The sequence below is a fragment of the Pseudonaja textilis genome, chromosome 3 (assembly GCF_049901715.1).
Source record: "Pseudonaja textilis isolate UNSWEBS1 chromosome 3, rPseTex1.2, whole genome shotgun sequence".
NCBI classification, from domain to species: domain Eukaryota; kingdom Metazoa; phylum Chordata; class Lepidosauria; order Squamata; family Elapidae; genus Pseudonaja; species Pseudonaja textilis.
In genome coordinates this window covers 61,040,500-61,064,473 of record NC_141992.1, presented here as the reverse complement: position 1 = coordinate 61,064,473, position 23,974 = coordinate 61,040,500, and the positions used below count along the sequence as shown (strand labels likewise).

The following is a 23,974-nucleotide window of genomic DNA, read 5'->3' as shown; positions in this document are numbered from 1 at the left end:
GGTCGACACTTCCGCCGGCCTCCGGCCTCTTCGAAAATAAGAATTGAGGATTGTTGTTCTTTCCTCCCTCCCCACAGCCAGAAACAAACATGGCGTCTCTAGGATCGCGCAAATTTCACTTCCGGGGCGGAGCGACAGGACTTTTGGCGCGAAGTTTCATCTCGCAGGAGGAAGAGGAAAGCTGACGCCGCGCTGAGCCTCAGATTGACGGGTTGTTGTTTTTCCTGGCAAGTTTCGTCGGGCTTGAAAGAATGAATTGCAGCCCCTCGTGGAGGAAATCGTTGCCACGTAAGAGTTTTGCTGTTGTTGTTGAACGACAGGATTACTAGATTTCTAGGGACAATACGGGGTCGTATTGAAGCTGAGTGGCAGATTCAGATCAATCCAGCGTCTCTTAAATACTTCTCTATTACAGGGGTCTCCAACCATGGCAACTTTAAAACTTGGGGACTTCAACTCCCAGAGTTCCTCAGCCAGCTTTGCTGGATGAGAAACTCTGGGAGTTGAAGTCCACAAGTCTTAAAGTTGCCAGGGTTGGAGACCCCAGCTCTAATATGTTTAGGAATGGTGGGGGAGGTGTAGGAGAATAACACAGAAGCTGAGGATTGAGCAGTGCCCTTATAATGGGATGTTTCAGTACTTTTTCTCTTTTGCTCAGATAGTATGTATATTATACGATCCGATCTATCGTGTGTTTTTTTTTAACAGATACCATAAACACAAGCTGTCAGAGAAAACGTGTCTATTCGTGGATTGGCAAGGCTATATCTACAGACAGAATATTGCAGATCTCCCATTATAGGTGTGCCAGTCTGTTTTAGTTACTTCTTGTTAGAGAGCAAAATGTGTAAGGTAGTTCTGGGAAAATGCATAATAATTCAATAGTGCTGATAATTGAGCCATAATAGTAGTGCTTGACTTACGGTCATTTAGTGACTGTTTAAAATTATGACAACACTGAAAAAAAGTGACTTGGGACTGTTTTTCACATGACGGCGCATCCCTGCATGGTCACATGATCAAAATACGGGCGCTTGGCAACTGGTTCATATTCATGACAGTCACAGTGTCCTGAGGACATATGATCAAATTTTGTGACCTTCTGACAAGTCAACGGGAAGCCAGATTCACCTAACAGTCGTGTTATTAACTGCAATGATTCACTTAACAACTCTGGCAAGAAATGTAAAATGATAAAAAACCCACCCTCGCTTAATTGTTTCAGTAACAAACATTTGTGGCTCAATCATGGTCGTAACTCGAGGACTACCTGTGGTAGATATAAAAACAGTTCTACTTGGCTTAGTATGGCAATAATAATAATTTATATATACTACTGCCAGTATGCATGGTGCATTATGGAAGAAGAATCAGTACAAAAACAAACCTAGTCAGTGTCTAAAATTTTAACAAAGGTGTGGTAATAGAAGATGAAGAATGATATTCAGATAAATTATTTATCATTTTTAGGGGAATATCTATTAAAAGTGAAAAAGATGTCATCTGTATTTTCCCTGGAGAGTTTATTTTCATAGAAGAAGAAGAGTATGATCAACTTCTTGTGGCAAGACTCTTAAAACTATATGAAGATGGTAAGTTTTTTCCATCTCTTCCCCATATAGCGGTTTTCCAGTATTAAAATAATTTTTTGTCGCATATTAGTAAAATAGATTGTTAAAAAGTAATATAGAATCTTAGTAAAGCAGATAAAGCATTTTTGAAAAATGGCAGAAATTTTAGTTCCAATCGTGGCCGTAAATTGAGGGCTACCTGTATCTGTCTACAACTATTGGCTTGAAGGAAAGATACCATTTTAGCAATAGTTGATAGCAAAAGGTCGACACACTTACACTGACATTTAACAAAACCAAAGAAATGTATGTTTCAAACATGTTCAAGAGATTTTGGTAAGTAATATGTTTTCCTATCCTAGATACTCAGGAGAAACATGCAGTTGTTGAGTGGTTTTCTCGTATTGAAGAACTACCATTTGGTCTCCGGAAAAGTATTGGACAAAACACTTCACAGGAGATATTCTTGAATGAGAAGGCTGAATGGGATACTAACATATTTGTTTCATCTATTGTTGGTAAAGTTATGGTAAGTAGTGTATTCAAATGTGTCAAAGCAAGAAAAGGAAAATGCCTTCATAAATTCTTTGATGTAGTTTACAGTAATTGCAATCCTGAGATAGCTCATTCCTGGCAGCTCCAGAGCTGACATTTCTTCTAGGATATGTAAGACTAAACATGAAAGACAACACTTTAAAAATAATATAAAGTAATCTTTATTATATTTTAATGTACATTATATTCTGTGATAAATAGTCTATCAGATGGTTAATCATGATAGTTCTTCATCCATTCTGACGCTTCACTTATTTATACATTAAGAACCCTGGTGGCACAGTGGTTAGATTGCAGGCTAATTCTGCTGACTTCTAGGAGTTTGATTTTGACCAGCTCAAGGTTCACTCAGTTTTCTATCCTTCTGAGGTTGGGAAAAAGGACTCAGATTGGGGAAATATGCTGATTCTAAACCGTTTAGAGAGGGCTGTAAAGCACTGTGAAGCAGTATATAAGTCTAAGTGCTATTGCTATTGCTGTTTCCATTGATGAGCAATTTGAGCCCTATATTCACAATATTGCTGCATAAATATGCTTCAATAGCATCAGCCAATCTGGCTGATTTTATTTAAAAGATGTGCATGGCCACTCATCTTGGAGCACACCTGGGCAGCTCATGACAATAAAACTAAAAACCATAAAAAACTAAAACTAAAAAAAGTGGTGTCCCAGTCATCTCCTAAGATGTCCCAACAAACTATCCATAAGTTCCATTCAATCTGTTCCAGTTCATGAGTAAGGTCTTAATAGCCTTCTGGAAGGCTAAAAAGGTGTAGTTTGCTGGATCGCCTCACAAGGTAGAGACACCTATGAAAAAGATACGTTTCCTAAGTCCCATTAAATGGCAATATTTCAGGTAAGGAACCTGGAGCATGCCTACCCTGTTAGGCAGAAACTCTCAGGAAGAGACAAATAATCTGGTCCCATGCTCAGTAGGGATTTAAAGTTTAACCAGCACTTTGAATGGTGCCTAGAAGGAAACTTGAGAACCAGTGCAACTTTTACAACAGGGATGTAAACTGGGTGAATCTAGGAATGCCTATCGCAACTTCTGCATTCTAGACCAGTTGTGGCTTCTGGGTAGTCTTCAAGGGCATGTATATTTCATTGTATTTCCTAAATAATATTTTATATTGTTGATTATTAGTGTAGAGTTGATCACTTAGCTTACCTTCCCCAGTCTAGTAAGATAATCCTGGTGATGCCCAATAGAATAGAATTCTTTATTGGCCAAGTGTGATTGGACACACAAGGAATTTGTCTTGGTGCAAATGCTTTCAGTGTACATAAAAGAAAAGATACTTTTGTCAAGAATCATAAAGTACAACACTTAATAATAGTCATAGGGAACAATAAGCAATCAAATCATACTAGGAAACCGTCAATATAAACCGTAAGTATGCAAGCGACAGGTTATACTCACACAGTCACAAGTGAGAGGGGATGGGTGAAAAGGAGTGATGAGAAGATTAATAGTAATAGTAATGCAGACTTTGTAAACAGTAGGACAGTGTTGAGGGAAATATTTGTCACCAGTAACAAAACTTCTGAAAACACTATATTAGATTAATTGGGCAGTAGCTTTTTATAATTTGAATTATTAATGTTTACATAAGTTGTATGTTACAAATACCATCTTAGGCATCAGATATTCCTGATTCTAATACCAAATCAGCATCTATTAAGTTACTGTTTGTTCTATGCACATACACTGTTTAAAGATTGTGAAAAGTATTATTCATAAGCTAATATTATATATGATTCACTAGTACTGAATAGTAACAGCCCTAGATATATATGATGACTTCAATCGATAGCAGTAACTAATCACTAAAGTGGCTTGCCTCTGGTTACTACTTGCTTTAGTCACCATCAGTTATTTCAGTGTTTTCAGCTAAGCCAGGCATTTTTTTTAAACCACAAAGCAGCAAAGCATTCCCACTTTGCAAAGGAAATTACATACATGTAGCCATTAGTAATTGAACTCAACTTCATCTTTGCAAGTCAGAGAGTTAATTCTAAAAATATGAGTTATACCGGTAGTTTGCATTGTTTTGTTAAATATTCCTTTCTTCAAATGACAAGCCAGTTTTCATTACATTTTGCAGAAATACATTCCTTAATTGACCTTTTGTTATGCTTAGAACTAATTGACGTTTAAACTTTTTGAATTATACTAAGTTTTGATACGTTGATCACATTATTTCACTGTTCTTTGAACTTAAATCTGCTATGTAAATGGACAACTTTGTGCTGTTTTTCTGTTTTTAGGTTATTCCCTTGTCACCATGTGAAACATTGCCTATTGAAGCAAAAGATAAGCAAGCTATGTTTGTAAGGAAATCCTGGGATGGAAAAAAGATGAAGCCATTGAGACCCAATTTACTGGCAGAATTGAAAAATTCCGTTAAACTAAAGAATGACATAGATTTTGCAACTGAGAACACCCGGACTCCCTCTCGCTTGCTGGAAGAAGCAACTGAAAATGTTATTTGGCATACCAGAGAAAGCAATAAAAGCAGTGCAGAAGTAAAACTGAGACATTCAGCTGCTAAGTCTTCCTTGTTTAAGCAGAGATATTCTCCAAGACTAGCTAGTGGAGACATCCCTGGAGCAAAGAAAAGATTACAGTTAAACAGTATGTTTGCAAATAATTGGGTATTGCTGTCTTCACTGTTAGAAGATATAGCTCTGTAAATTGCTACACGGTTTATATACTGAATAGGACTTTATGAATTTTAGTATATATATGTAGTCCTTCACTTACAGCCACAATTAAGCTCAAAATTTTCATTGCTAGGCAAAACAGTTTTTAAATGAGTTTTGCCTCATTTTACAACCTTTCTTGCCACCATGTTAAGTGAATCACTGCAGTTTTTAAATTAGTAACATAGTTGTTAAGTGAATCTGTCTTCCCCATTGACTTTGCTTATCAGAAGCTCTCAAAAAGTAATCATCACCTTGGGACACTGTAACTTTCATAAATATGAGCCAGTTGCCAAGCATCGGAAGCTTATTCATGTGTCCGTGGGGATGCTGCAATAGTTGTAAGTGTGAAAAATGAGCACAAGTCATTTTTTTCAGTGCCATTATAACATTGAATAGTCACTAAAATTCCAAGTCAAGGACTACCTTCAGATTATTTTCAGATGAAAGCCATATATGACAATGTATGGCTTCTAATCTGGCACTCATACAACTGAGGGGCGGGTTTGTACATTTCTGCTGCTGTATTTGATTCATAAATACCTGTTCTGCCCCGTTAGTATAACTGACAGGAGAATAACATAATTGTGCAGGTTTATAAGTATATCATGATTGGAACTTTTTATCATTTCCTTGAAAATTGGGAAAACCTGTGTAAAAAATGGGGGAACAAAAGACTTTGTCCTTCCATGTTATTACTTGGATGTAAACCTAAAGGACTCAACCAATCTAGCTCAAAGTCTTGGAGAACAACTATTTTTTTGACAATTTATGAAAAATCAGTAAGCTCTAAATTTGTTTCTTGGAAGAAACTTTAGAAATTATGTCACAGGCCAGAAGAAATTTGAGCTCAGAGATACAGAGGGGCATATGTATTCAGAAATTATAATTTTAATGACTTCTGTTAAATCTATGTTTTGATTTTTTTTTCCTTTTAGCACCTACAAAATCTAGAAATATGCTTGCAATGCAACAAGATGTGATAACAGCAACTCCTCAACGATCATCCCTTAAAAGAAATGTAACATTTACTGGCATTAAAGGTTCTCCTAAAAAAATATCTTGTGTTTCTGATGAGGAAGATTTGCTTTTAGATATAAAACCACTGGATGAGCAGCCTGAAAATACTACAACAAATTTACTCACTTCGTGCCAAAGGATCCAAGATTCCAGTCTGAAAAACAGCAGTTCTGTGATACAAAGTAACAAAGGGTAGGAGCCAGCATTATGTCCTAAATTTGGAAGTGTGGTCTTCTGAACAGCCTAGTGTTCTTGTTTCTATAGTAACACACTATTTTTCTTAAAGCAAGACACAGGTTTCCCTTTCTGTGTGATTAAGATTAATTTTCCTCTTTTCTGCAATAATTTGCTGACAGGCAGAAATGTTAGCTTTTTAATACTGGGGTTAAATATAACAGATCAATAACTACATTTGAATACAATTCCATGGGTTAAATGTTGTCTGCCTAGATGGACTTAAAAGTATCTGTTTCTTGAACGATCAAGAAAAGTGATGTTAGTGAAGGTGTTGTGTATTTTTCATAGAATACATTAGTCACATTTCTCTATAGTTTAGATGAAGAACGCGAGTTGGAAATAAGGAATCCAGTAATGACTCCACGTTCACGCAGAAAATGTGCACAAGTGACTGCTGCTCGCATTGCAGAACAACTTAGGTGAGACGATTATCCATGCAACATTTTAATTTTTTAGGCTGTTTAGTGTTTATAATGTGTTAGCAACACTTGACAAATTATTGGTGGAAATAATTGCCTTATATATGCATGTTTACAAATACTTTATATTGTTGGATACAAAGACTTTTTTAAAAAAGAAAAGATTGTCCAAATGTGATCTTTGTATACATGGAAATAAGTGGGCCAAATCTGGATCAATAAACCTCACAATGATTCATTCATTACTCTTACCTACATTTTTAATCCTACATTTAAACATGGCAGTTTAAATGATAAGATTGATGCATGTAATCTCACCTTCACTTTCTACTTAGGAGTAGAGAATTCGCTTATATCCCAAGTTTTGAATTAAAATGGGCCATATACCCATTTGTCAGCATTGCAGAGTTTATTGGAAATATAGCCAAATATCTGATGGAGACATCAAGACTCTTTAAGTTGTAGTTACTTTTCTAACCTCCCTTATAAAACAAATGTTAGATGCTTGACATGCTTTCAAAATTGTGGTCTAAAATCAGCAAAATATTTACCCCACCCCCCACCCCCACCCCCCAAAAAAGATAGTTACAGCATTCCAAGTGGTTTTGTTTCCCAAATTTTTCAAGATAGTTATCTAACTCAGGGTATACCTAACGTGATTAAGGCAAAAAAACTGAAGGTGTTTCTCATGCTTTCTCTTCCCTTGACTGAAGTGTCTTTTGCAACAGCTCTGTTTCCCTCTCTGCTTTCCTGGAATCTGTTAGACGTTCCTTCACAGAATAGTAGTTTAGGATGATAGTTGTCTGGATTGCTGGGTCTTTCATGCCTTTTTAAAGAGGAAGCACACCACCATCTCTTTCAAAATCTGTGGAATTGTTTAATCCACTAAAACCCCAAATGACAGGGATCTAATTTAAAGGTGGCCGAACTCAATCCAGAGCTCAGTTCCTTCGACATCACAGGCTCAGAAGAATCTCAGGTAAAGCAGGATTTTCTATCACCATGTCTGTGCCTGAACATGGGCTCGTATCTGACTGATCATAATCTCATTGTGTTCAGCCAGCGTTGTTCCAGTGTTGTCTCCTTTTGTGCTTATTGTCCAAAATTCAAAAATTGATGCATCTAATTTCTTTCTTTAGTATTTTCAATGCAGTTAGAGATAAAGGCAAGGGTAAGAAGTGTCTTAGTCCCTTGGAAACTTCTGAGTCAGATAGCAGTGATGAAGAAGACCACGAGAGACTTCATACACCTAAAAGGCAAACAAAATTCACTCCTCCCAAGTTTTCAAAGAACCAATCCATGGGGACACTTGCCAAGGATCCAAGGAATAACGTAAGAGCTATAGGCATTTCTAAAAACAAGTACTTCCAGCAATCATATAAACATAAAATAAGCTCGATTTTACAATTTTAGGAATTTATAAGTGGAGGTGTCAGAGTTTATAAAATTCAGTTTGGAATTTGTAAATGGGGATATCTGAGAAAAACAGTGGTTATATTTGGAGTCAAATAATACCATCTCCATTTTACCTGATCAAGCTAGGCTGTGTCTTTGTATGTATGTTAGGGTCATTGAAATCAGTTTCAACTCCTGCCAACATGAATAGATCAATATAGTTTTCTTGACAATATTTTTGGAAGTGGTTTACCAATCCTTCAAAACAAATTGTTTTTACAATTTCCTGGTCTTGTTCTGATGTTGATTGGCTCTAAGTCATTCAACTGGCTTTTTAAGGGGGAACGAAAATGCCAAATAAATAAGATACTAAGCATTAGAAATGTTTAGCTGAATTTTTTCAATTATTTTCAGCAGTTTCAAACAACAAAATGCAAACAATTATGTTTGTAAATGAGAAAATAACAATGATTTTTCTTGCAGTCTAAACCAAGTACTCCAAAAACTCCACGTAATGCCACCCCAAGAATTCGCAGCCGCAATCAGACTGTACAGAAGCCAGTCAATGTACTAGAAGAGGCAAGAATGAGGTAAAGTAAAATATTTCTGGTATTTCCTAAGGGAAAAAATTAATAATGTCATTAAAGGAAGAGAAGCTAGAAGTTAGCCTTTGAAGTGATGTAAATGATAATCTTTATTACAGCAAGAAATAATATAATGGTACCTTTAAATAAGCACCTGTTATGTTATGAATGTCTTATTCTTCCTGTTTTTTGTTTGCATATAAAATATTTTTATTTTGGATTAGTGTTGAAGTTATAGAGTCACTTTTAAAAAACAAAACCCTTTTTCAACCCAGCACTATTTGAAATGAATTCTTAGAACATTTGCATAACAACTCTTAATAAATTATATTCTGTGTCTAGCACCTTATGTAGAAATCATGTAACTGGGGTCTTTAGAATTCCTCCTCTTTTGCTTTAATTGACAGACTGCATGTGTCTGCTGTCCCAGAGGCCTTGCCCTGCCGTGAAAAGGAATTCCAGGATATCTGTAACTTTATAGAAAGCAAGCTTCTTGATGGAACAGGAGGGTAAGTTTCTTGGCATGCTATTCATCCATTTTCAGTTTCATTAAAGAAGAAGGTAAAAAAGAAATCCAGCTCAAAGTTCGTTTTCTATGTGATTACAACACCTTTTACAATTTCTTGAAAGTCATGCACTTATTACAGATTAAAAGAAATACCTAGTTTATTAATAAACACTTATTAACACGTTTGGCCGCAATTGCTAAGTACATTTCATTTATGAAATCTTCACCTTTATTACCCAGTCCATTGGGTGTGGAACTGTCCATGTAGAAGCTTCTCAGATCTATCCACTTGCCTCTGATTATTTTTATTTTAAGAAGGATTAAGTAACCTTTTTGGCTTTAAGTAGGAGTTAAAGAGACAACACATTTCCAGAGTTTTTCCTCTAAAAGTGTCAGGAGCAAGCAACATAGCTGCAGCTGAATCATTAATCATATTTAATCTGACTAAGGGGACAATTGTTCTAAGGTTGTATAAGGCAGCTTTTTATTAGAAAAACAGAAATCTTTGTGATTAGTATTGGTTCTCTTGTGTTTCAGGTGTATGTATATTTCTGGAGTTCCTGGAACAGGCAAAACAGCAACAGTCTATGAGGTTATTCATTACCTTCAGCAGGCAGCAGAAAATGAAGAGATACCAGCTTTCCAGTTTATAGAGATTAATGGAATGAAACTGACTGATCCCCATCAAGCCTATGTGCTAATTTTAAAGGTGAATATGCTTGAGAAAAAAGTGGAATTGGGCAAGAAGCTTTTTCAGTTGTTTCTTACATTCAGAGGGTGAAGTTGCCTGTATCTAGGAGTGTGTTGTATACACAAGCCATAAGGTGTGTGTGTGTGTGTGTTCTTGATATGCGACAGTGTTTTCAGACCCTGCCTTCAAGATGATAATTGAAGGTTCTGGATTGTAATCTAGCACATTGTTTTCATGGAAGTTGGTAGATAGATGTTCTTAGTCTTGGTTGAGAAAAAATGAATGGCCCAGACAATCCAGATGATTTGCATACCTATGGAAGATTAAAACCTCAGTTTTCCTGCTCCTAGTTCAACATCTTAACCAATACACTACATTGGCTCTCCACTCCAGGTACACACTTTCAACATGTGTTCGTACGTGTGTGTACACTACTGACATAAGTTATGGCTTGTGGATAATGGCTGTCTTTTAAAATTTGGAAGATTGCAAACACTTTAGTACTTATTTATAGCAAATCAAATATGAAGTGATCATGGAATGATTCAAGGTTCAAAAATTCTGCAGTTAGTGCAGAAATATCTCCAAATATATTGTGTAAACACACCAAATTATCTCTCCCTGAAATGTACCTTTTACTCCTAAACACGGAACCCATAGTAAAGCAATTAGCATCAAAAGTTGTTTTTTTTACTGAAACATATCTACAGTATATGTTAGTGTTTGGGGATAAACCCCCGAGCTGAGTGCACAGCAGCAGTCAAGCCAGGCAGCCAAATGAGAGTGAGGCTGGGCCTAGAGTATACACACACTTGAGACAAATACACTGTTTGTGGTTTAAATAGGTATTTAATTCATACAGAGATTAAGAATAGTCATTCAGTCCATATGTTAGTATCCAGTATATCTATCCAGTTATCAAGTCTTTTAAACAGTAAATACAATGTTCTTATCTGCTTGTATATCTTCTTCTTAAGATACCTTTCTCTCAAGTACTAACGCTGAATCCACAGCTCACCAGTAAACAGTCCTTGTGTTCAGGTGAAATGGTATCTGGCACAGTAGCCTCCAAAGTAAGCAGATAGACCTTCCAGCAACAGTAGACAGCAGACCAGGAACAGTAACCAGGTGCATCTAGAAGCCGTGACTCAGACAGTTGCATGCAGAAGCCGAGCTCAGACAGTTGCAGACAGAAGCCGGAGCTCATACAGTTGCATCCAGAAGCCGGGCACATGTTCCCCTCCTACCTATATGGCTGCCTGCAACCGCACCCACAATGACATTGCAGTTTCTTGTGCTTAAAGCTACATAGCACTTAATCCTAGGTTTACATATTTATTCAACCCAAACCAGTTGGTGTATTCATATACCCAACATTCTCCCCTTTTGGGTGATATAAATATATAACCTTTACATTCTAAACCCATATTTTTTACAACTCTCTAGATGCTTAATAGCACCTTGGGCTTTAGTAAAATGATCAGCTATATTGTCCTCCGACATACAGTATTCCAGCTGTATCAATTTACTCTGTACAGATTCTCTTACATTAAGATACCTCAAATCTGTATGTTTACTCCTAGTTTTAACTGCAATATTAGTGGCCATTTGAATTGCTGCCTGATTATCTTCATGTACAACTATAGGGTAATGTACAGTTATACCCATATCCTTCAACATTTGTTTGTACATAATCAACTCAGTACACAATAAAGATAAACAGGAGAATTCTGCCTCCATAGTAGACAAACTTATATGCTGTTGCCTAATTGACTTCCAGCCAATTAATGTCTTACCCAGCATTATGCCTGTTCCTGAAGTCGACTTTCTAGTATCTCTTTCTGCTGCAAAACTAGCATCTGCATAAGCACTCAATATGAGATCACCTTTTGGTTCTAAATACAGTGCATGGTGTAATGTTCCTTTAAGATACCTTAGGATTCTTTTCAATGCTATCCAGTGACATTGAAGCGGGTCATTATTGTGTCGTGCCAGATGATTAATACTAAAAGCTATATCTGGCCTTGACCAATTGCTAATATATGATAAGCTACCAATCAAAGATTGATACAGTTCCTTATCACATTTGGGACTTTGTGTATCCATTTTGCAAACATCCTGACTCATTGGAGTCTTTGCAGGCTTACAAAGTTCCATCTTATAATCCATTAGCAATTTCGATATCTTATCTTCCTGAGATATCTTAAACCCTTTCTGTGTTTTCACTATATTCAATCCTAGATATCTCTTTATCTCCCCTAATTGCTTGATTTTTACCTTCTTGGCTAATGATGCAATTATTTCATTTGCTTCATTATTAGTCTTAGTTATCAGAGCAATATCATCAGTAAACAACAATAATAATGATATCTTCCCATTCTTTTCTCTCTTAAATAGACATGGGTCAGCTAAACCAGCTTTAAATCCTATATTGGTCAGTTCCTTTACAATATACTGGTTCCATTCATAGCCCGATTGTTTAAGACCATAAAGGCTCTTCTTTAATAACCAACAATCATTATCATTATTATTGTCTCCTTTAAATCCATTAGGCCTTTTCATATACACAGTATGTCTTAGTGGAGCATGCAAGTAAGCAGTTTCCACATCTAAATGGTTAACTATATATTGCTTGCTTGCTGCCCACACTAATGCTGCCCTTAACGTTGCTGCTTTAAGACTAGGTGCAAATACTTCATCATAGTCCTTTGCACTTTGTCTAAAGCCTTGGGCTACTAACCTTGCCTTATGGATCGTATTTCCATCTTTATCTGTTTTTATTTTAAAAATCCATTTGCAGCCAATGGGTTTTTCATTACTAGGTAATCTCACGTTTTCATATACTTGCATATCCTTCAGAGACTTCAATTCTTTATTAATTGCTGCATACCACTTTTCTTTCTCTTTAGAAGGATATCTTCTTATCTCATCCACAGTATTTGGGATTCTATTTACCTGGCACACTGTGTTAGCCTGGTATCTATCAGGCGGTCTAGATACACGTGTAGTTCTTCTGGGAATTACAGGGCTTGTATGAGGACTTTCTTGAGTTACTACCTGGTCCTTTTCCTCATCTTGCTCAGCTATTTCTTCCTTTTCTTCTTCCATGGGCACAATATCTTCCTGTACTTCAATCTTTACTTTATTTTTAAAGTTACAGGATACTTAATGGGATTTCTGTAGGATTCAATAATCACTTCTTTATTGTTATCCTGCTCTAACTTATCCCATCCTACGTGCTCTAGAAATTGGGCATTGGCACTACATAACACCTTAGATGTGCCTTTCTCCCAAAATCTATATGCCCTATGGTTAGCTTGGTAACCAACGAAGAAAAATTGTTTAGCTCTGTGTTGCCCTTTACGCCTGAGTTGTGTAGGGATATGCACCATGCTGGTGCACCAAATGTGTGCAGGTAACTCAAATCAGGCTTCCTGCCATGCCACATGGTGAATGGTATTTCACCAGTAGTTGAGTTAACAACGTTATTTAATAAATGATTAGCACACATTGTGGCCTCCCCACAAAGAATCAGGTAACCCAGAATCAGTTAACATAGTACGGGTCATCGCCTGCAATGTTTGTCCTCGCCTCTCAATAAATGCATTGTGCTGTGGTCTGTATGGTGCAGATGTCTTATGAGCTATTCCAGCTGCCTTTAACCTATTCTGGAATTTGCTGTTAACAAATTCCGTACCATTATCTGTCACCAAGATTATCAGTTGCCGTTTGGTTTTTCTTTCAGCAAACCTTAACCAGTTGAAGAAATGTTGATATGTTTCAGTTTTGCTTTTCATTAGGTAGCAAAACCCATATCTAGAGTAATGGTCCATAATGCTCAGTATATATCGAGCACCCCCCATACTGGGTTTCTTAGGACCTATAATGTCTGCAAATACTACTTCTAAAGGTTCTTTAGTTTTGAAACCATTTAGCCTATTTGCAGGCAATATTTTACTCTTATCTTCACAACAGACATTACAACGCAAATACTTATCACAGGGCTTTAACCTTATCCCTTCAGATAACTCAACTGTACGTTTTAGCATTTTAAAGTTCACATGCCCCAAACGCCTATGCAATAAATGGATACATTCATCATGAGGCTTGATATTATTAAATACAGTCTGTGCCTCCCCTTTCTTACTATCATGTAATGTTCCATTTAAAGCTGCAGTTACCTTTTTGCCATCTCTTTCCAGTGTGCACTTATTATTCTTAATATCACAATTGCTAAACATGGCCAGTTCAAAGGATTTCTTTGGCTTCTTTAAATTCTGGTGTTTTCCTTTCTTGCAGAATCTTGCCAAATGTCCTCTGCCTCCACAATTAAAACACTTTTTAATTGTGTATGCCGTTGAAGATAACTTCTCTTCTTCCGGGTGCTTTACTTTACACAGCTGGTTTCCTTCAAGCTTTGAAGATAATTTCTCTTCCTTATGTTTATCTTCCCTCAGCTGTTCACGTTCACTCCTTCTCCTGGCTTCCTCTAATAGCCTGCCGGTTATCTCAGTTACTGATAAACTGTCTTTAGGCAATACCTCTAATGCAGTCACAAAATCATCATAGCTTCGATCCAGAGAAGACAATATGATGTATACTTGTTGCAACTCATTAAATATAAGCTCTTTTTCTTGTAATTGTTGAAAAATGCTTTTCATACAGTTTAAATGAGTTAACATGTCTCCATTTATCTCAAGATGTGTTCTAAACAGCTTCCGTGTAAGATTGATATGAGCTCCTACACTGTCTCGAACATAAATCCTTTTAAGACTATCCCAGCAGTCTGCAGCATTTTCCACTCCACGGATATGAATGAGTTGCTGGTCAGACAGGGTGAGACCTATGATGCACAAAGCCTGTTCATTCTTTCGTTCATAGTCCTGTATCAGTTTATAATCCTCTTCATCATTAGGATTTAAGTTTGATATATCTGGTGGGTTTGTAATTATGCCCCACAAACCTTCTCTTCGTAGCAGTAAACTACACTTCAGTGACCATGAAACATAGTTTGTTCCATCTAGTCTGGCTATCATGGACAGACTTGGCAAATTACTTGTGCCATTGCTCTGCAGAAAAATAACTATTCAACAAACAGTTTGTCTTTACAGCAATGTGTAACTCTTGACCAAAACTCTCACTGGTATATCCTGGTTAGCTAGACTGTGCACACTGCTGGGCCCATAACCAATGTTAGTGTTTGGGGATAAACCCCCGAGCTGAGTGCACAGCAGCAGTCAAGCCAGGCAGCCAAATGAGAGTGAGGCTGGGCCCTAGAGTATACACACACTTGAGACAAATACACTGTTTGTGGTTTAAATAGGTATTTAATTCATACAGAGATTAAGAATAGTCATTCAGTCCATATGTTAGTATCCAGTATATCTATCCAGTTATCAAGTCTTTTAAACAGTAAATACAATGTTCTTATCTGCTTGTATATCTTCTTCTTAAGATACCTTTCTCTCAAGTACTAACGCTGAATCCACAGCTCACCAGTAAACAGTCCTTGTGTTCAGGTGAAATGGTATCTGGCACAGTAGCCTCCAAAGTAAGCAGATAGACCTTCCAGCAACAGTAGACAGCAGACCAGGAACAGTAACCAGGTGCATCTAGAAGCCGTGACTCAGACAGTTGCATGCAGAAGCCGAGCTCAGACAGTTGCAGACAGAAGCCGGAGCTCATACAGTTGCATCCAGAAGCCGGGGCTATTACGTTTCCCCTCCTACCTATATGGCTGCCTGCAACCGCACCCACAATGACATTGCAGTTTCTTGTGCTTAAAGCTACATAGCACTTAATCCTAGGTTTACATATTTATTCAACCCAAACCAGTTGGTGTATTCATATACCCAACAGTATATATGACTGAGGAGTGTTGCAGTGGCCTAGAGGTGGAGCTCTCGCCTCACAATCAGGAGGCTGTGAATTTGATCCTAGATAGAGGCAGATATTTCTCTCTCTGGACACAATGACATATTTGCTGAACAAAACTCCGCACTGGCGACAGGAAAGGCATCTGGCCATTAAACACTCTGCTAGCTCCATTCAGTTGCCCAGACTCTACCCCACAAGGGATTATGAGATCATTAAAAGAAGATGATATCTGTATATGACAAAGATGAAATAACAGGGTTTTTTATAAATGAAGTAATACATAAAAAGAAACAACCAGAAAATTTTTAACTATAAATTTGGACACCCATGGCAAAATAGACAGCAAATAAATTTAATAATAATAATAAATAAGGCTAGAGAGTAAACTTTCCTGAAAGCAAGCAAAAGAAAAAATGTTCTAAACAATCTAAAATCCTGACTATGCTTCAAGCTCCATTGTCATCAAGCTTTAAATTGTTTACAATACAGTTTAATATTTAAAGCAAAAGTGAAGGTCTGGCTACTATGGTCAAGCTGGATAAAGTTAGGTATTACGAGGAAAAGATCTTTACCTCCTTGTATTTCTCAGGTATTTTTCAATACAAGAAGGGATACAAGTCTCATCTCCCACAAGAGAAAAATAATGGGGCATATGAAAAACATCCTTAAAAATGGAGTTTTATAAGGGTGGTTGTCTGATCTCAATTGCCTTGGCTTTTAATTGCGTCCTTCCACCTCTCCTTTCTCTCTTCCTGTTTTGTTTAACAATTATGTCTAATTATTATGAATATTTCCAGCTCCAACTGGGTTTACGACTTTACAGTTTGATGATGTTAAACATAAAAAATGAATGTAGGTCTGGCAGAAAGTTTATCTGGATATTAGGTTCCATTAAGACAAATTGTAGGTAATGTAATTCTGCAACTTATAGTTTTTAGGTGAGTTCTTCCATCTGTCCTTCCAAAGCTGACACCATGCCACACTGAATATAGTAGGATTTACTGGAGTTTAAATAATGGTGTTATGGATTTGATCATTGCATTTTTCTATTCTGAAAGTAGTCATTTTATATAAGCATACATAGAATTATACTATCGCTGTAGCAGAATTCATTACTACTGCACAAAATCGTAATACCAGTCTCAATTTAATTTGATCTAGCTACTGACAGGCCAGAAGACAACTGCCAATCACGCAGCTGAACTTCTGAAAAAGATGTTTTGCACATCTGGATCAAAAAGGAAAACCCTAGTACTTGTTGTGGATGAGGTAATGTGGGAGGTCTTGTATTAGATTTTTTTAAAGTTTGTTTTGTATGTATTTCAGAGCCATGTGGCTGTTGTAAAATTAAAATTGTCTGAAGTGGTCATCCTTGTCAATAAAAACAATGTAGATTATTTCAAAATACTTTCATTCTCTTCAGCTGAATAAGAGGGGCCTACAAAGATTAATTAAAAATAAAAAACATCTCTGCTGAGTTTAAAATATTTTTAAAAATGCAAAGGGGAAAATCTACTTTCTCTGTTTGTTCCTAAACTGAGACATTACTGTGGATTAATTCCATGTTTCAGTTCTAGCTATGTAGCAAGACTTGTTCTTCAAGCAGAAATGTACTGATACAGAGAAGGAAATATACAGTATTTTTCTATGGATACTTATATGTGCAGTATTATCCATAGGTGAAGAAAACTAAAAATAATGCATGGTGTATTTGAATAAGGTTAATCCAAAATAATCTTTTTCTGCAGAACCAAAAAAAAAAAAAAACTAGAACCAGACCTTTTACATCTTTGTAGCATGTATTTTCTTCATCTGTAACTTTGTATCAATTTCTTCCTTAATCTAGCTTGATCTCCTATGGACTCGAAAACAAAATGTAATGTATAATCTCTTTGATTGGCCCACCCAGAAAAATGCCAAGCTAATTGTCTTGGCCATTGCTAATACTATGGATTTGCCAGAAAGAATAATGATGAAAAGAGTAGCCAGCAGATTGGTATGTCTATTCAACGCTTATTACTGTGGTTATGTTGCATTCATGATGTTTTCAGAAATTAATGAAAAAGAAGGGAATGAGATATTACTGTACCGTGCTTTGCAGTCAGTTGTTACTGGTATAAGAAAAATTCGAAATAAATTATCAAGCTAATTGTTTGAGATGCCACTTTAGATATGGTCTGAATAAAGAAAAATTTGGTATATACCATTTACTGGAGTTTAAATAATGGTGTTATGCATTTGATCATTGCATTTTTCTATTCTGAAACTAGTCATTTTTAGAACTAGATATCAAACATAGGAGTCTTTGTGGTGCTAGAAGAAAGAAGGATTCTGATGTGGGAGTGTTCAACCCATGATAAAAGGCTGGAATGCATAAAGTTCTGGAAATAACTGTTTGCAATGATATTATCACAAGTTCTGAATAAAAACCATTTCAGTAGTTTACACCTAAAATCGCATGACTATTTGGTGCATACATTTTCAGTTTCCATATAAAATAATTAAAAAGCATTTTGGATAGAAAAGCCATCATATAAGGTTAAACATAGCTGCACACCCTGTAATTAATTCTATCTCTACATTTCATACAATTTGTAAGATTTATTGAATATCCATTTCAAGAGTTTTCAAGAAGTTTGATGTTTTCCATTTTGCAGGGCCTTACCAGAATGTCTTTCCAGCCGTACACCTACAAACAGTTACAACTAATTATTTCATCCAGGATCAACCAATTAAAAGCATTTGAAGAAGATGCAGTTCAGTTCATTTCTAGAAAGGTAAATTGACCATAGCTATCATATAAGCAGCCGTGTGGAATTTTTAAAAAATTAATACTGCTCTTAGTAGTACAAACTATGTACCAAACTGATGGATCTAGGTCTATGTTATAAATTAGATTTTTTTTAAAAAAGGGCTTCAGAGGTTTTTCATTATTGTGTATCAGTTTTTCAAAATGCTATTGTTGTTCCAGTGGATTCTGAAGAAAGTGAAGATGACAGTAATCAAATTCATAAAGTGTACCCATTTTATTTATTTATTTATTTAGCAAACTTATATGGCTGTCCATTTACCAGACAGAATTTTGGAAATAAACAAAAATAAAAAGCAAATATAGTCAACACAAAAAACACTTAAAAATAACATTGAGGCCCCAATAAAATTTGCATGCATCAACCATACAATGCTCTCTCAATACCTTGGCCCCATTGCCTGGGGGAAAAGCCATATCTTCACTGCTTTCCTAAAGGTGAAAGGGTCAGAGGCATCTGTACCTCTGGAGAGAAACTGTCCCATAAAGTAAGGGCCATGATAGAAAAGGTCATACCCTGCCAGACTGAATGGGGCAAACAAAAATCACCAGGAATAATGTTAATCGATTTGTGTCCGTCCCATCGCGACCCCATAAACAACGTTCTTCAGGCCTTCCTGTCCTCTACCAACACCCAGAGTCCATTTAAGCTCAATTCGACTGCTTCAGTGACTCTACCCAGTCACCTCATTCTCCGCCATCCCATTCTTCTTTTGCCTACCAGGAGTAGACAGTCCCAAAACTAAGCTGGGCCCAGGTCAGGCTTCTGGGTGCAACAATACCTTGAGTTGCACCTGGAAGCCTACTAGGGGTCACTGTAGCAAACTCAGTAATGACCTATGCAATAATAGTGACCTACCTACGTAGTTTAGACTGCAGTATGCCCACTATTGTCCATGCCACTGCATTCTGGATGAGCTGCAGCTTTCAAGTGCTCTTCAAGGGCAGTCCCATGTAGAACTCTTTACAATAGTCCAATTGGGAGGTAACCAAAGGCATTTTGTCTGAATTCTAAAGCTTCTGTTTAAAAAGATTAATTTTTCATTTAAGTTGATCAGAAAATCATGCTCGTTTCTAGTAGTATTTGTCTATTTCCATATAGATGTCATTTATATGTATACTGCATCCTAAGCAAAGGCAATTTCCAGATTTCAGCATTACGGGTCGTAACAAATAGGTGAAATCAAATTAGCATGGAGAAAGGGGAATTTCTGGGTGAAACAAATATTCCACATTCAATAATGTTAAATAGCTATTCTTTCTCCTGGGTATTGCAGTGTAGAGAAAGATGAACAACTTTAATTTTTAATCAATATGTTTTAGGTTGCAGCTTTGTCTGGTGATGCAAGACGGTGCCTTGATATCTGCAGAAGATCCACTGAAATCTGTGAACTTGATAGCAAAAGAGGTGTTTCTGGATTAGTCAACATGGAACATGTTATGCAAGCAGTGGATGAAATGTTCTCATCTCCATATATAAATGCAATGAGGTAATATAGTTTCTTGCCTCATAATCAGGAGGCTGTGAGTTTGATCCTAGGTAGTAGCAGATATTTTTCTTTCTTTAGGAGCAATGAGTAATTGTCTGCTGCGAACTCCACCTAGGCTTCAGGAAGGGCATGTGGCCAGTAAACACTTGAGCTCTGCTCAGTCACCCTGACTACCCCGCCTGATGCAAGGGTTTATAGGGTCATTAAAAGAAAAAAAAAAAAAGAAGGAAAATCTGGTCTGTGCAGTCCACCTGTTAAAAGTTAAACGTTATAATGGTACTGAAGAAATGGTGGTAAGGATAGGTCTTTGGAATTCCAGGCATTGCTGCATGCCCACAGTCACATGGTTATGATCCGAGCATTCGGTGCCTAGCTCACAATTACAGCAAGCTGCAGTCACATGATCACAATTTCCAACATTCTTTCCCAGCTTCCCACTAAGCCAATTATCACCATTCTCTAGAGCATAACTTAAGTCTTTACCAACCTATGAATTTTTATTTCTGTATGCACTCACAGTTGAGATATCATCAGTCGTAGACTGTGTACGGAATACATGTTTGCCTTGTAAGTCAACATATTGTTGAAGCTATATGTAGTAAACCAATACACACTTTTTATTATGCTGATTAATCTTGTTGGGATTCCATTCCCTTTTAGGAATGCTTCACTACAGGAGCAAATATTCTTGAAAGCCACAATTGCGGAATTTCATAGATTAGGACTGGAAGAAGCTACAATTCAGCAGGTAAAAATAAATGCTAACTTTTTAAGAAGACGTTAGTTATATTCTGGGGAATGTATCTGTTAGGGATACACCCTAGCAAGATCTGCACAGGGCAGTCAGGCAGGCAGGCAAAATATGTGAGATATCGTGTTTGTGTAGCTTACACTCAGTAAACCATACACAGTGCCAATTAAAATAGTTTTATTCCAGCAAGAGTTAAAGCATAGTCAAAACAGTCCATATATCATTCACTTAGTTCAGTCCGTCCAGGGATTATTCATTTGCAAATTCCAGTGTCGAAAAAGAGAGGTCAGTACACTTACAAATTATCAGTCCGGTGATTTATCTCCTCGCAGTAGAGATATATGCAGAAACTCAGAAACTCCTCTCTTCCTTCTGCAACTCTTCAGTAGGGAAAAACACGCAGCTAACAAACATCAACGTAATCCAATCCAGTAATTGTCAGTAATTGCCAGCAAACTGTCAGCCTCTGGTCAGCATCTCTTGCTCCCTCTTATGGTGGTTTCACACCACACCCCAAATTACATGCTTTGCAGTTAAAGTGACACACACTTAAACTAACAATCATAGCTTATATATATTATTTTACCCAAACTAGTTAGGTGACCTATGTTATACCTAACAGTATCTTTTCATTGGAAATTACTACTTAATACATTTTTACAGTGTAACTCTTTATTCCAATTCTCAAATATGCACTAATTAGATTAGTGCTTCAATTCTTACACAGTTCTCCTCAAGCCCGTCATTTTATATTTTGAATATAGTTACAGCGTTTGCGTCAGACCATACTATACATTCTTCCAAATTGCATATATTCAATATAGGCAATCTATTTAACAAAATTTTTGTGTCAAAATGTGTTCAGTACCAAATTCAATGAGTTTCAAAGCAGTTGAGTAGCAAGATACCACTGTACATACAATTCTGAAAAATTGGGTATCTCATTAGTTCTCAACCTTTTCTTCGCCACGGACCCCTTTTAAATCTTATGGCCACAGATCCCCCCAAGATGAACTCAAAAATTAAATCATAACATTTCTTCAAGCCTTTGCGGACCCTCCAGGGGTATATCTTATTATTCTTCCATAGAAAGAGGAAATTACTCCCTTAACCTGCTTGTTTTTAATCTTCAGTTTTATTTTTTCCACTTCTAGATATTTCATCAGCACATTGCTCTATGTAGAATTGAAGGCCTGCCAACACCTACTGTATCAGATATAATGGCAATTTCCTCCCGACTTAGTGCTTGTAAACTTTTGCTGGCAGAATCCCATGCCAAGTACCTCAGCATGCGAATTCGACTCAATGTTAGCCAGAATGATGTTATGTATGCACTCAAGCAAGATCCGAATGCTAAAAATACTAAATTTTAATAAGATTTGTTTTAAATAATGATGCTGATTAATACTTGAAATTTGTTTTTAAACTTATTTTAGCTATTTTATAGTGTTTATAATTATAATTATTCTGCACAAAATAATCCAGTTTTTCGGACTCTCATTATAACAGTATACTATACTACACACTATACAATATGATATACTATCACTATACTATGCCTCTACTTTATAAATCATTCACCAGTTGTTGAAGTTTAGTTAAAATTGGTTTTACCCCAATGAAGGGGCAAATTCACTCTATCCCATTTTTAGATAGCTTCCAAAATATTGTATTCAAAATATTAGGCTAGTACAAAACACTGGAAAGAGATTTATTGCCAAGCATATTAGCATGAGCGAAATGCCCTTCCTAAAGCTTTAAAGGAGCTGTATTTTCAGTCCTTGGCTATCCTTTAAACTACTATTCTAAAGTACTGCAAAGACAGTTGGTGATAATCTTTAAGCAGCAGTGCAAATAATCCATCACAGTTATTTAATATTTTCAAAAATGCTGTTTTGTTCATGATAACCATACTTTGTACATCTTTCAATTGCTTTTCAAAAGCTTATTAACTATGCTTAACTACAATTTTGATTATTGCAAACCTATTTATAATTTTAGCTGGAAATAAAATGTTGATAGTAATTTAAAATTTAGAGTCAGTTTGGTGTAATGGTTAACGCTTCGGGCTAGCTAGAAACTAGGAGACCACAAATTCTAATCCCGCCTTAATCACAAAGCCAATTGGGTGAATTTGAGCTAGTCACTCTCATTCAGCCCTAGAAAAGAGGTAAGGCCAACTACTTCTAAAAAATGTTGCCATGAAAACTGGGACTTGTCCAGGCAGTCTACAGAAATGGGACACAATTGAACAGAAATTTTAAAAAGGGTTTATCAATTGAAATATGGAAAACTTTAATAAATCAAAGCTAAAAAGTGGAGAAAAGAAGTACGTCATTCTCTAGAAGTATTATTTATCCAATCATTTGCTTTGTATTTGAATTAAACCTGAAATATTTTTTTTTCTATGTCGTATGATCAATAGATAGCACTGCAAACTATAATTCCTTGGCCAAAACCCAGAACAACCCAAATATTCAGGTTTTATTTCTGTCCAGTTGTGGCTAATCCAAAATTGTTTGGTAGAACTTCCAGCACATAATTATTTTGAAATTTTGAAAAACAAAAAACATGCTTTTCATTCTATAAAAAAAATAGAAAAAGTCTGAAAACTAATCATAACTTTTGTAATTGATTATTTAAAAAGTCTGATAGGGTGATGGATATTTGTAAGTGCATTTTAAATAAGCTAGGAAAATAAAAGATACCTATCAAGGAATCACCCAATAACTCTCAAAAACATACAACAAAATGCTTCCTCTTCAGAACATTTTAAGTACACGCAACTGACTACTCAGGATAATAATACATCTTTGGTAATAATACATCTGCTATTTAGAATATTTAAATGTAATATCAGGACTTTGATTATGGAAAGAGACTGATATCTAGTGCAAATAACAAAACAATATCGTATCTCGTAATTTCAGGGGACAAACATGCTGGCCTAGTTTGGAACCAGTTTAAGCTCTAAGGCAATTCTATTTATAAAGCATTGAAGTAATCCAAGAGACGATGAAATCATTTTTCATGTATTTAGAAAAATGAAGCAGCCTGTTCTTGGATCCAATCATTATGTTGTGAATCTAATCTTTAGAGAAAATTATAGTCTATTTCAACCTAGGTTTCACTTCATTCAATAGCACTTCTCAGATTATTAGTCATCATCCAGTACATTATTGTCTCTGTCATTGGGTCACGTCATATACTGACGATTAACCAGTTACATTGGTTATTCATTAACAATTGTTGAGAAACTTAATTTCTTGGTTTACACACAGTGCTAAGTCATAAAGTGTAAAAAGCACCTATTCAGTTAATGCAACTAATACAAACCTAAAATTACAGAAACCAGGAACGT

General features: G+C 36.3%; 1 protein-coding gene across 1 annotated transcript; it reads left to right on the top strand.

The window, feature by feature from the left end:
• Positions 1–77: 77 nt before the first annotated feature.
• ORC1 (origin recognition complex subunit 1) lies at positions 78–23,019 on the top strand. The gene is made up of 17 exons (XM_087929916.1): positions 78–288; positions 709–802; positions 1,471–1,592; positions 1,934–2,100; positions 4,398–4,764; positions 5,771–6,044; positions 6,404–6,508; positions 7,648–7,840; positions 8,387–8,493; positions 8,895–8,996; positions 9,533–9,704; positions 16,725–16,832; positions 17,410–17,559; positions 18,221–18,340; positions 19,696–19,862; positions 20,523–20,610; positions 21,768–23,019. The coding sequence occupies exons 1-17, from the start codon at positions 252–254 to the stop codon at positions 21,984–21,986; spliced, it is 2,592 nt and encodes an 863-aa protein (XP_087786042.1). The 5' UTR covers positions 78–251; the 3' UTR covers positions 21,987–23,019.
• The last annotated feature ends 955 nt before the right edge of the window (positions 23,020–23,974 follow it).